Raw genomic sequence first — 13,794 nt, 5'->3', positions numbered from 1 at the left:
TTTGCTATTACATATATTTTACCACAATAACCATTTGTTTTAAAAACAAGGAGGAAAAATAACCAAATGGAGAACAAATTGCCAATCAGTAAAAACAAGTACAGGATGAATGAATATGCAACGTAATTTATATGTATGTGTGTAGATACACAGCAGGATAAACACCAAAATATTAAAAGTAGTAAGTGCTGAGTAGTAGGAGTATGGGGTGATAGTCTTCTCTAAACTTCTCTGTGATTTCCAGCTTTCTGTGGTGATCATGTATTACTTCTGTGCTGAGAATTAACAAAGTAAAAGTTGTATTTAAAACAACCCAGGCTTGGGGCGCCTGGCTGGCTCAGATGGTTAAGCGTCTGCCTTCGGCTCAGGTCATGATCCTGGAGTCCCGGGATCGAGTCCCGCATCGGGCTCCCTGCTCAGCAGGGAGTCTGCTTCTCCCTCTGACCTTTCCCCCCTCTCATGAACTCTCTCTCTCTCTCATTCTCTCTCTCAAATAAATAAATAAAATCTTTAAAAAAAAATAATAAAACAACCCAGGCTTGGGGCGCCTGGCTGGCTCAGATGGTTAAGCGTCTGCCTTCGGCTCAGGTCATGATCCCGGGGTCCTGGGATCGAGTCCCGCATCGGGCTCCCTGCTCCTTGGGGGCCTGCTTCTCCCTCTGCTTCTCTGCTTCTCTCTCTCTCTCTCTCCCTCTGTCTCTCATGAATAAATAAATAAAATTAAAAAAAAAATAAAAAAAAATAAAACAACCCAGGCTTGGTGGCGCCTGGGTGGCTCAGTCGTTGAGCGTCTGCCTTCGGCTCAGGTCATGATCCCAGGGTCCTGGGATGGAGCCCCGCATCGGGCTCCCTGCTCAGTGGGAGGCCTGCTTCTCCCTCTCCCACTCCCCCTGCTTGTGTTCCCTCTCTCGCTGTCTCTCTCTGTCAAATAAATAAACAAAATAAATAAAATAAAAAAATAAAATAAAATAAAAACAACCCAGACCACCCCGCAAAAACACGTTGGTCCCCTTTAGGAGGGGGGGAGCCGGAGCTCACTAAATCTGCGTATACCTTCTTGGTCACCAGATCCATGAGCCTCTGTCACATTCTCCATTCCATGTGACCCTCTCGCTAGCCCTGGGGGTGTCCCCAGCCTCTCTGGTGGGGGATCTGAGGCCCACGGAGGGTGAGGGTGGCCATCAGGCTGAGAACCCGGATGTGGGCGCAAGGCTTCTGCGCGCCTGCTGCTGCCCGCATCTTCAGGGTGTCCAGTCTGCCTGAGGCCCTGCGAGGGGAGCAGAAGCTGTGGGGACAAGGGAGGACTTGGGCAGGCCCTGCCTTGGCGCTCACCTGGCGCATCTCCACTTTGCGGAAGGAGAGTCCCCGGGGGAAGCTCAGGTGGAGGTGGACCCAGTAGGCGTCCTCTTCCAAGTTATTCAGTATCAGCTCCACAGAGAAGCTGGCGGAGGGGGTCAGACGCAGGACGCTGGATCTGCGGGGCGAGACCAGGGAAACGTCACAGGGGCCCAGGTGAAGGAAGCAGGATCAGAGGCGGGGGCTGTCAGAACTGAGGGATCTGCTAGGCTAGAAAAAAATGAATACACCCCAATCAGCTCCTGCGCACGGGCTTTGAGTGATGCGACCTCAGCTGATCCTGACAGGCGTGCCCAAGGGACTGGAATTTCCCCGAGAGGTGAGCGAAGGCCCATGAGGCAGGTCTAGTGAGTACAGACGCGGGTCTCCGGACTCGAAGCGCCCTGTTCTTTCCCACACCCAGGAGCTGCCTCAGGAAAACACCAGGGGGCACCGGAGGGCCCAGGGGGCTGGACGCCTTACCCTGCAGACGAGAACGACAGCCCCAGGTCGGCCTCGCACTTCTTGTCCTCCCCACAGTTCTTCTCAAAAGGGATCTGAAAGGCCAAGAAGAAAGACTAGGAGACTCAGGCCCCAGCCCCGGGAGGGAGGGAGCCTGGCCTCTCCAGCTGCCTCTCTTTCCCTCTTACCTCCTTGGCCTCTGCGTGTGGTGAGGGTCTCAGGATGGGCTGTATGTCCTTGCCCTGCTGAGCAGAGTGGTGGGAGGGCCGGGAGACAAGACAGGTGAGTTGAGGCAGCAGAACTCTCGAAGGAGGGCTGGAGGGGCTCAGAGCTTGGGGCCCAGATGGGCTGGCTTGGTCGGCCCCTCTCAGGAGCCAAGGCCCGCCCCAGGTGGCACCTCACGCTCCTGACTCAGCCCCAAGCTCACCTGTGCAGACCTCAAATGGCAGCTCCTCAAGGGAGGCCGAGGCTCAGGGTGTCCATTGGGCAAGAGAACCTGGCCTTGACAAAGCAGCTCCAAAGCTCCTCCTAGCCCATCTCCTTCTTCCCTGGGCTCACCCGCCAGTGACTAGCTCTTACTGTGGTTCTCCTTGGCAAACCCCAGCTCCCCCCAGAGCAGCTCTCCATCTCTCCTCAGATCAAGGCCAGTTTTCCCAACATTTCTGGGGCTTCTGCTCCAGGCTGGGCCCTGTGCTGGGCACTGGGTATACACACCAGAGAACAAAAGAGACACACTGCCCATTCCCTCCTCCCCCGTCGCCCCCTGATCTGGGCGGGGGGGCGGGGGGAGAAACGACCAGCATCTTCAAGAGTTTGAAGGGACAAGTACAGGGTATATTCAGAGCCTGCAGAAGGAAATCCTATCCCCCACTGAAGTCTAAAGGATGAGCAGGAGAGAGCCTGGTAAAGAGGGAGAGGAAGGAAGAAAGGGCAGGCTACACGAAGGCCCGAGGCTAGAGAGCTTACGCCTGTGCGTGCAGCAGGAAGACGCTCAGACCCGCCGCAGTGCTGCGTGGCGGGGGCAGGAGACCGCAGCAGGGTCCAGGTTCCCCTGGGCCTTAAAGCCACGTTTGGGAATTGGGACTTTATCCTGAGGGTAATGGCTTCATAGACGTGTTCTGTGAGTTATTAGCTGAATGTTCTAGAAAGACTCCAGCCTCCTCCACTTCCAGGCCACCTGCCAAACAACCTTCACACTCTTCCTTAAGGGGCAGGGGTCCTGGGGGCCCTCTGCTGACTGTTCCCACCCCTCCTCAACACAGATTCCCGCCACTCACTAGAGCACACCCAGCCCCCAAATGGGCATCCGGGGCCTCTGTCTTGCTCAGTTGTCCTTCTACCAGAAGCTAAGCCCATCTCCTCATCTCCCTTGAATGTAGCACCACACCTTTCCTTATGCTTTTCCCTTTACCTCTCCTCAACCCACCTACCCAAAGTCGACTCATTCTGCAAGACCCAGAACCAGGGACACTTCCCCCAGGAAGCCTTTCTTAAGAAACTGTGAGCTCGCGTCTCTTTTTTACCCTGAGTTCCTACTCCACACAGCTCGGCTTTAAAAAAAAAAAAAATTAGTGCCGATGGCAGACACTACTGGTTATCTCCATATACCCTTCCTCTTCATCTGCCTTTAAAACAGAGCCTCCCCTTTCCACGTGGTCATAGGGCCACCTGGACAGGAGGCTGCGCTTTTCAGCCTTGTACTTAGGTGTGGCCATGTGACCAAGTTCTGACCAATGAGATGCAAGGGTAAGCATCACATGGATTTCAGGAAGGCATCTCAAAGGGAAGGGGTGTGCTCTTGCACGCTCTCTCTCAGGCCTGTTGTGCTCCCAACACCCACAAGCTGCGCCATCTTTGTTGCCTGGGCTCATACGATGCCTTCTCTCTATATACGCCCACCTCCCCTTCTCTACCTGGGGACTTCAGGGGTCGCGTCTCAGGCGGGAGACCTCACGATGTCGTGACTTATTTTATAGGTGGGGACACGGTCCAAGGGAGGGATGGAACCTGCTCAGATGTTCATGCCAGGAAAAACAAAATCCACATCTCTGGACTGGCAGGCCCAGGCTCCTTCCACCAGATCCTGCTGACTTGAAGCTAAATCACCAGCTGAGTGTCAAGGATTTGAGGAGAGGAAATCTGGCTTTGGCCCTGGGTGGGGAGTGTGTGGTCCAGATGAGGATAGATACTGTTTCCCTCTTCTTTTACATCATGATGCCCATCCCGCCCATCCGGCTTTGAGGAAACTACCTGCTCTCAACTGAATACCCTTCGGTGAGAAGACTGATCAGGGTGCCCTGTCCTGCCTGGAATTTGCTCCTTGAGCAGTGTTACTAGGATCCTGGTGAGGTCTGAAGCTGATGCTTGGCAGGGACCTGGAGTAGATTCACTGAAGGCACCATGTCCTGAAGAGTCCATCCATTATTCCCTCCCCTCAAGAGCCCCCAGAGCCTCCACTATGGTTCTCCTTCTTCCCAGTCTTGCTTTGCCAAATACAAGCTCCCATGCGTTCCTTTCCTGCTGAAGTGGGCTGTATTTGGTTTCTATTGCTTAAAACCAAAGACTCCTCTATAATACAGTCTTGCTAAACTGAAATTCTACTCTCCCCTGTTTCCTGTCAATTCCTCTAAGTCATCTCTTCTTACCGTATGTTGGTCCCTCGGTGTCCCTTCTTCCTCCCAGAGAGAGAAATTTAGAGAGACGTTGATGGGAGAGATGAGGTCTTGAATGCATACCTGAGGGTGATGAGAATACCACCTCTATTTTGAGTTTAATCTTCCAGTTAAATGCTCACCTGGTTCATACTTCACCAATGATGAGATTCTAGCATCAGGTGTTTATAATATGCCCAGGGTCGCTTCTCAGCCCCAACTCCCATGGCAGACATTGCTGATCAACCACCCCACCTTTCCCATTGAGTCCTGACCAAAGTCCTTGAGTCTTTGTCAAACCGCTCTAGGCAGCCATTATTGAAGTTTGCACAAGAAAAGAATATTCTTCTAGAATAACTAGAATATCCTAGTTCCTTGAGAACAGGGATGAGTCTTGGCCTTTTATGTTATTACCAGTCCCTCACACTGGCACTTTGTAGGCACCCGAATCATCTTCACCTGAACTCCTTCACCAACCCAAAGAGGCAGGCATTATTATCTCCACATTAGAGATGGGGAACATAAGGTCAACAAAGGTAATCCAAGTTTCCTAAGGCTTAGAGCTAGGAAGTGAGCCCACATCTGTCCAATTCCAAGTCCAAGTTCTTCCCATCATGACACACTACCTCTTCTCTGGCAAATTTATGTTGAAAATTTCCAAATCATGTGGTGGGTATGGATGGGGTGCAAGGAAGCAGAGGGGCACTGAATGCAGGTATGAATGAGCTAAGATAATAAGCTCATAACTGTTAACACTGGGTGATGAGTATTTGGGGGTTCACTGAGCTATTTTTTTCTGCTTTTATGTTTGAAATTTCCCCATAACAAAAAATTTAAAACAAACTTCAAAATCTTTTTGTTTTTGGACGGGGGGATGAGGGACAGAGGGAGAGGGAGAGGGATAATCTCAAGCAGACTCCATGCCGAGCATGGAGCCCGACATGGGGCTCGATCTCACGACTCTGAGATCATGACCTGAGCCAAAATCAAGAGTTGGACGCTTAACTGACTGAGCCACCCAGGTGCCCCTGAACTTCAAAATCTTACACACCAATCCCATACCCAGTCTCTTATCAAATATTTAAGGGATCAGAATAATTTACCATCAACCCTACTTTACACAGGACTGTTAAAAGCAAACTGAATTTGGGCGTCTCAGCAGTTGCTCAAACTGATATTTAAAAACCTTTTTCTGTGATGGATGTTAATAATAAATGATTATGTGTACCTGGCAAATAAGGACGCACCGTCATGACTGAATATTCTGTACCTATTAAAATACTTATGAAAAGCTGGGTAGCAGCATTAATATATGATGTGTGGAAAAATTAGGGGAAAAAATGGGAAGTACTTTCTAATGGTAACAATGTCAGAAGGCCTACGTCCATAGATTGAGGACTAGAGAAAATATGTTAACGGTATTATTACCACTATTACACAAGGAGATGGTGGTGTAGAGAGATACAAGGGCCTTGTGACCCAGCTGGTCGGTGACCGAGCTGAGCCTTGCACCCACTGCGGTCGGCTCCGCCGCCCCCACACTTCCTAGCACAGCCTCGATGGCTCCCTTACCGGGAAGTGGAACCAGAACTTGGTGCAGGTCGGGTCTCCAGTGACCGCTGCATTCCCGCTGAGTTCATGTCTCCCTCCTGGGAACAGCCCCCGGCTTCTGGTCCGATGGCCATCCAGCTGCAGAGTGTAAGTGAGGTTGGCAACCAGGAGCCCTGGGCAGGGAGAAAAGGCAGAAGGTGAAGGGTGGAGCCATAAGCAGCAGCTCTAGGGAGCGGGGAAATGGCACTGACCTTGAAATTGGAGGGTGAGAGGCTTGACCTGGAAACACACCGTGATGTTAACTCCTTCTTTCTTCTTGTTACTGGTTGAATAGGAGCATTCCACTTCATGCACTGGGATCTCCGCCGGGGAGAAGGATATCTGAGTGAGGACATCCACCACAGGCCGGGCGCTGCGGAGCGGAGAACGACACTTTCCCTGGGCCTCAACTGCACTCCCAGTCAGACTCGAGGCTCCTTCTACCCGCGTCCAGAGGACTCTCCTCCCCGAAAGCCGACCTCAACAGCACTGTCTCCTTGAAACACTAATAATAATGGTAATTCATTAGGGCTTCCCAGTTCCTTCTAGCAGCCCTCTGACCCATTTTCCATACGGAAGAGTGAGCTTTGAGGGGGGGGGAGGGACAAGGAGAAAGAGACAGAGAATCCCAAGCAGGCTCCACACCCAGGGTGGAGCCTGCCACAGGGCTCCATCTCATGACCCTGAGCTCATGAACCGAACGGAAATCAAGAGTCAGACGATCAACCAACTGAGCCAGCCAGGGCCCCCAGAAGAGCGAGCTTTTAGAAAGAGAAATCATGTTGAGCTACTTCTGTGCTTATAATGCTTCACTGATGCCACATGGCCTTCAGAACAAAATCCAAACTTGTTACTATCCGTGTCACGCCGCCCGCCTCTCCCATCTTATTTCCTCCCACCCTCTCCCTTGGCTGACGTTCCAGCCAAGTCCAACTTTTGCCTCCCTCATGGCCTCCGCACATCCTGAGCTTTCTACATGGAAGGCTCTTACCCCAGATTTCTGCAAGACTGGTTCCTTCTCCTTTTCTAAGTCCCAGCTCAAATATCACCTCCTCCGAGAGGCCTTTCCCAGCCACCCCATCTAGAGGAGGTCTCACCTACTGTTCCGTCTCACAGAACGCTGTTCACTTCCCTCACGGCACTCACCACGAGTTGTAATCACCTTCCTGTGTGCTTAACTTTTTATTACAGATTTCCCCACATATACACTCTGTACTCAATGCTTGGTCCAGTATTTAAAACCCAGCAGGTGCTTTAGTCTACTCACTGATGTTACACGATGCTTCCAATAACTGGAAGACAGGGGAGAGACAGGAACTGTCGTCACCGTTTCACAAAAATGAGAAACTGAGGACATGAGGAGCTAAGTGACTGGGGTCAGACCACCCAAGAAGTAAATGGTAGAGCTTTGACCTGAATCCAGGTGACCAGGTTCTATTTTTTTTTAAGATTTTTATCTATTTATTCATGAGAGACACAGAGAGAGAGCGGAAGAGGCAGAGGGAGAAGCAAACTCCCCGCTGAGCAGGGAGCCGGATGCGGGGCTTGATCCCAGGACCCCGGGATCATGACTTGCGCAGAAGGCAGACGCTTAACGACTGAGCCCCCCAGGCGCCCCAGGTGACCCGGTTCTAGAGCCATCACAGGATGTTGCTTCTCTAGGAGGTTTTAATGTCAGCCAGGCCTGGGTTCAAATCCCAGTCTGTCACTGAATTGTAGCTGTTTAAACCAGAGTAAGACAGGAAGGCTGTGCAGGAAGAGATCAGAGGAGTCCTAGTACAGGGGTAGCTGTTCAAAGGATGAGAGAGCTGAGATTATCAACAGTCCCATCTTACCTGAGCACGATCACCTGCCCCTCAGCTCCCACAGCCACATCTGTCAGGCCGTCTCCTCCGAGGTCTTTCACCCCATGGATGGAGCGTCCAAACCATTGAATTCCTGAGAACACCTGGGTCCCTTCAATCCGCTGAGACCAAGAGAAAAATTCCTGCTAAGCTAGGGAGAGGACAGCCCGGAGGGCGGGAAGAGTCAGGTGGGGAAGTGGGGTCTGGGCTTGGAGGCTTCTGGGTGCCCGGGAATGGGTTTGGATGGGCAGGCACGGTGCCTCTCACCTGGCTCGGCCGGGGGCTCAGCCCCCCGTACTGCCCATTGAAGACGTACACAGCCCCCTGCTCCTCCAGAGGGGCCCCCACCGCCACGTCCGCCAGCTCATCCCCATTAATGTCCGTCAGGGCCGCGATGGCTGCTCCGAATCGCCCAAGCGGGTAGCCAGGGTCCCCCTGCAGCTCTGAGACCACTTCGAACCCCAGCTGGGAAGAAGCAAAGTGACAAGCCCCACTTCAGGCACTCAGCACGAGTTGGCAGGGGGCGGCACCATGTACATGGAGGACGCTGAAGAAGGGTCAGGTGTGGTCCCTCACAGAATGGGAACAGTGCTGCTGACTGACCTGGGCTCAGGTCCCAGCTCCACCCCTTGCTATCTGGGTGACCTTGGGGCTTTGGAAGGTGACCCGGCCTTGCTGAGCCGCAGTGCTCCCATTTATGAAGGAAAGCTCGGAGTTTCCCAGAAGGTGACTGTGTGAGGACCAACGGAGGTGTCCTGTAAATAAAAGGTTTGGCCCTGGGCCTTGCACACAGCCTACCCTCCCTGAGCACAGAGTGTCAGCTCTCGTTTGTCAGTTGCTCTAAAGGTCTGATCCATCATGATCAGACAGGGAAAGCCTTTCAGAATAGTTGGGAGCTGGGTCAGCCTGGGAATCTGTTTCTCCTACCCCCGCATGTCCTGGTCCCCACCTGTTTTTTCTGGTAGATAAACACCCGGCCTCCTCTCTGCTCCCCATAGAACAAGGGGGCTCCGATCAGCAGCAGCTCTGTCTCCCCATCTTGGTCCATGTCAATGCCACACAGCTCACCACCAAAGTAAGAGCCAATCTGCAGGAAGAGGAAGATGTCTGAGGAAGCCCCGTGAGCTGGACACCTCCTCCCCCTCAGCTGTACCATGTCCATCTTATTCCATCCCTCAAATGCAGGTGCAAGTCCTGGACCCCCCCGCCTCCGCAGAGCCTGTATGAGTCAGGGCAAGGAGGGTGCTCTGAGGTTCTGTTTCTTAAACTGGCAGGTGGAGATGACAAAGCTCAGCTCGAGGGCTCTGTGGGGACTGAATGTGACAGTGCTTGGCACAGGGCCCGCCGCACCGTGAGTGGGTAAGTGCTTGCCGACAGCAGGGAGCATGACCAGTGCCATACTAGTCCCTGACCTGCAGATGCCTCTGGGGCCGTGCTCACCTGGCTCCCGTCTATCTTCTGGATTTGGTTCCAGTGTCCTCTGTCCTTTGACTTCTGGAACAGCAGCACCTGCCCCACATGCTGGTGTCGGGGGGCTCCAGCGGCCAGCAGGGAAGTGAGCCTTTGGGAGGGCAGCCAGGTCACTGTGTAACCTGAGGGGCGTGGGGGGGGGGAGAGAGAGAGAGAGAGAAAGAGAGAGAGGGAGAGAGGAAGGACAGGGGCTTGGAATTAGAAGCACAGTGGCATCTGGAAGAAAGTAAAACCCAAGGACAAAAAGGGCAGAGACTCTGGGAAACTGGGTTAGTAGCAGAGATGCACTGAAATAGTCAGAGGACCTTCTCCAGAGAAAAGCAGCCATGTGATCCGGGTGGCACAAATCCCGCCATCTTGGTCCAAAACTGCATTTCTCAAACTGTGGCCAACACACAGGCCCAGGAAAAAGCAGCCATGGATGACAGGCTGCCAGTAAACATGGCGCATCTTCCTGAGCCTCAGCTGACCTGAAGGTTGGGAAGGGAGCTACACTATTTAAAAATAATCAAATAACGGGGAGCCCAGGTGGCTCAGTTGGTTGGGCATCTGCCTTCGGCGCAGGTCATGATCCCAGGGTCCTGGGATCCATCCCCGATTCTTGGGGGGGGGGGTCCCTGCTCAGCAGGGAGTCCACCTCTCTCTCCCCCCTACTCATGCTCTCCCTGTCTCAAATAAACAAATAAAATCTTTAAAAAAATAAAGTGAGATATATTCATAAGAAGAATGCAAAATCTGTAGGAATATTAAAAATAAAGCAGGAGACTTGAACACATTTTGTTTAGTTATCCCTTCAGGCCACCTTCCTAGTCCACAGCTTGCGTGTGAGCAAGGTTTCTCCCCTGTGAGCATGTTGCGGGGACGTCTGAGGAAATGCAGCAGGAAACCGGACCAGGGACTGTGCTTGAGCCAAGACCCATCCAGTAGGAACACTCTGATTCAGGAGACGACTAACTGACCCAATTTCATCTTCTCTGCTTAGAGCAGTTGCAAATGAGTGACAAAAACAGAGCCATCCGAGACGCCACAGCACAGGAGAAGAAGGGTAGAGAGGCTGAAGCCCTTTCCCATTCATCTGTGTACATTCCTGGAGCACTGGGGTTAGGAACTTGCCCTTTGAAATCAGAGGCGAGGTTTTATTCCTAGTGCTGATGCTTCCCAGCTGTGTGATTGTGGTCAATGACACCACGCACTGAGGCTCAGTTTTCTTATCCAAAAAATGGGATAGTACCAGCCTCATAGGGTGGTTGTGAGGGTTAAAGACGACCGCATATAGAAAATGCTTAGCACTACGCTAGTGACATCTAAACTAAGATTTGAAGGAGAGTAGCACCACGGGCACCCGGGATTGATTTTATTTATTTATTTATTTATTTATTTATTTATTTATTTATTTATTTTAGCAGGAGTTGAAATGTTTCTTTTTTTCTTTTCTTCTTATTGAAGTATAGTTGACACAAGGTGATGTATGTACAATCATATATCTGTATGTACACATATAATATATACATGCATATATAACCATATCCATATATACACATATACATGCATTGTGTGTGTGTGTGTGTGTCTAGTGGGACAGGCGCCTAACTAGAAATTAAACTATAGGCTATTTCTTCTTGAAAGAGCAGTGTTGCTGGCTAGCTCGCAGGATACTGGGGGACACAAAGCTCCTTGAAGGGTTAGGGTTAGGAACTATAGTGTAAGTGTAGTGCTGACTAGCACAGACTTTGGGGCTACACTACTGGGCTCCACCTACTTGTTCTGTGACCCTGGGCAAGTTATTTAAACTCTCCTGGGTTCAGTTCTTTCATCTATAAAATAGAAGTAATAGGGGTGCCTGCGTGGCTCAGTTGGTTGAACATCCGACTCTTGATTTCGGCTCAGGTCATGATCTTGGGGTCCTGGGATCAAGCCCCGCGTCAGGCTCCGTGCTCAGCAGGGAGTCAGCTTGGGATTCTCTCTCTTCCTCTGCCCCTCCCCCGGCTTGTTGGCTCTCAAATGCGTGCACTCTCTCTTTCTCAAATAAAAAAATAAAATCTTAAAAAAAAAGAGTAGGTAATAAAAATGCCTACTTACAGGGTTACTGTAAGAATAAAATGAGATAAAATAAGATAAAATCTGTCAATGCATGTCGTGCACCAGCGCCTGGCACATAATACTTAGTAAAGAATGTCAAAAGAGAGATAGAGAAAATCGTGGAGGGTAGCCTTCCTTAGAAGGGTAGATGCAAGATGAATGGCACCAATTTTGCCAAGGTAATTATGTAAGGGAGTCTTTGTGCTCTGTGAGTTTAATAAAGACATGGCCCACCCCTATACAGGGGTCATGCATGAGGCCGGGTGATGGGGTTTCTAGGTAGATCCTGGAAGCAGTCTTACCCCAGGGCTCTTTTTTTTTTTTATAAAGATTTTATTTATTTATTTGACAGAGAGAGACACAGCGAGAGAGGGAACACAAGCAGGGGGAATGGGAGAGGGAGAAGCAGGCTTCCTGCTGAGCAGGGAGCCCGATGCGGGGCTCGATCCCAGGACCTTGGGATCATGACCTGAGCCGAAGGCAGACGCTTAACGACTGAGCCACCCAGGCGCCCCACCCCAGGGCTCTTGAAGCCAGTCTGTGCCTTGACACAGGTTGACTGGAAGAGCTATAACCTCTGTGCACAAGAGTGAGGCCTCTCTGTGCCTGAGACTGGCATCCCCTGGGTAGACTGGCAGCCACAGAACTGTGCGGGACAAGCTCTCAACAGCGACACCACAAAGCAGAGAGAAGCAACTGCAACTGTGGACAGACCAGGTGCCTTTGCTCTGCGCTTGGCATCTGAAGATCTCTTGAGGTGAATCAACCTCGGAGTTCATGGACAATTCTAGAGGAGGAAGCCTCAAGGAGGAACTGCTGGTCCCCCTACTAATGAGGCAGGCTGCTATAAAATGGACCCAGGATTTAATTTATGGGTAAGACCTAGAGAGGTCGCTGGGTAGGCAAGCTTGAGCAAGCTTAGGATGGGACAGTTTGAATAATGCTGGTTGGCACTGGTCTACAAGGGTGGTCCTTAGCTAACTAGATATTTAGGTCTGGGGGAATACTGGCTTGGTGTGTGAAAGTTAGGTAAAGGAGGTGGCTGGGGATATGGGCTCAGGGTTGGCTGGTTGGCATGTCGAAGGCCTGCTCACAGTCCCCTTCTTCACTAACTGTAGGAATTAGCTAGCCCTGGGAGGGGCAGTGTCTCTGGGATTCGCAAGGCCTCAAGATGTCCAAGGATCATAAAATACAGAAAATAAAAGCATGATTACTACACAGCAGAGGGGTTATTAAGGGAAAAATTAAGAATGTTGTAGCCATATTTAAATTCTGAATTTGTTCATGCTGGTTGCTTAACCGCTTTCATTATTGTTTTGAAAGTCAGTCTGAGTGACGCTGGCCCCTCAGACCAAAAAAACGCAGCAGAAAAGAAAAGTACTCACCCAAATATCCTGCTCTAGCTTCTGGTGTCAGTGGTTCATTTCCAACAAATCTATCATCCTGCAGGTCTGCCTCCAGGTCTAGAAAGCCCCCAGCCCAGTCCTTGGCTCCGACTGCCCCCACGATGCCATGGCCCTGCCCAGGGAGGAGATAAGCATGTTTGGTCACGTGTCCACAACATCCCGAAGCCCCCCCGCTCCCCCCCCCCCCCCCCGCCGCTTCAGGCCTGCCACTCACATGGCTGAGGTCAGCGCTGATCCCACTGGAGGACAGCTCCATGTTGAAGGATGTCAGGTCCTGTTTGCTTGTGCCTGAGGGACCAGGTAAAGAGAATGTGTGGACACTCAAGAAAGGACCGAGAAAGAAGCATGGCACCGGCCTTTGGGCAAGGTAGAAAGAGCCCACCCGACAGTTAGACTGGGCAGGGATGTGGGCTGAGTCTGCTGTGAACTCAGCCAGGATGTAGCTCTGTGGTTCTGTTCCCACTCAGGCTTCCCCGCTGCATCAGCAAATTGGGATGTTCTACATTTGAAATGCATCTGTCCCCTTCTCTGAAGAGTGTGTTTGCCGCCACATGGGCCCGGCCATGCTCCTCTCTTGCCTGACAACCGTGCTCACTTACTCATTTGGTCCCTGACTTCGTTCTTCCTCTTGTCGTGTTTTTTTTCCACAGAGCAAGCTGGAGTAATCTTTTTTTAAAAATGTCTATCAGACCACACGTTTCCCTTTCTTAAAAACCCTTCATCCCTTGCCATCACTCTTAGGATCAAAACCCCAGGGGCTTATGAGGAAGGCCCCTATCTCTCCCCCGTCGTCTCACTTGCTCACCACATCCCTGTCGCGCTGACCTTTCTTCCGTTCCTCTAGCTTGCCCGCCCTTCCCCACCTCCGGCCCCTGCGCTGGCTCTTCTCTGACTTCAAAAGGCCTGACCACATTCCTCATGTGGCTGTTTGATTCTCATCTTTCATGTCTCAGCTCA

At 51.5% G+C, this 13,794-nt stretch overlaps 1 protein-coding gene across 4 annotated transcripts in view; it reads right to left on the bottom strand.

Moving 5' to 3' along the window:
- Positions 1-13,794, bottom strand: part of ITGAL (integrin subunit alpha L) — a 40,486-nt gene that overhangs the window by 14,824 nt on the left and 11,868 nt on the right. For 3 of the 4 annotated variants that reach the window (XR_003523186.2, XM_027612547.2, XM_027612550.2), the window contains 12 exons: positions 13,052-13,125; positions 12,817-12,949; positions 9,323-9,474; positions 8,832-8,969; positions 8,150-8,347; positions 7,874-8,004; positions 6,251-6,411; positions 6,021-6,172; positions 4,443-4,532; positions 1,986-2,042; positions 1,819-1,892; positions 1,333-1,474 (listed from right to left, as the gene is read on the bottom strand). Coding sequence is in view for 3 of the 4 variants with exons in the window: in XM_027612547.2 (XP_027468348.2) it covers positions 1,333-1,474; positions 1,819-1,892; positions 1,986-2,042; positions 4,443-4,532; positions 6,021-6,172; positions 6,251-6,411; positions 7,874-8,004; positions 8,150-8,347; positions 8,832-8,969; positions 9,323-9,474; positions 12,817-12,949; positions 13,052-13,125 (1,502 nt within the window). In the remaining variant the exon portion in view is untranslated. The remainder of the gene's footprint in view (positions 1-1,332; positions 1,475-1,818; positions 1,893-1,985; positions 2,043-4,442; positions 4,533-6,020; positions 6,173-6,250; positions 6,412-7,873; positions 8,005-8,149; positions 8,348-8,831; positions 8,970-9,322; positions 9,475-12,816; positions 12,950-13,051; positions 13,126-13,794) is intronic. The other variant, XM_027612549.2, reaches the window with a different exon arrangement.

The sequence above is a fragment of the Zalophus californianus genome, chromosome 10, assembly GCF_009762305.2.
Source record: "Zalophus californianus isolate mZalCal1 chromosome 10, mZalCal1.pri.v2, whole genome shotgun sequence".
Classification (NCBI taxonomy): Eukaryota; Metazoa; Chordata; class Mammalia; order Carnivora; family Otariidae; genus Zalophus; species Zalophus californianus.
The sequence above is the reverse complement of the archived record's forward strand: the minus strand, read 5'-3'. Positions and strand labels throughout refer to the sequence as shown.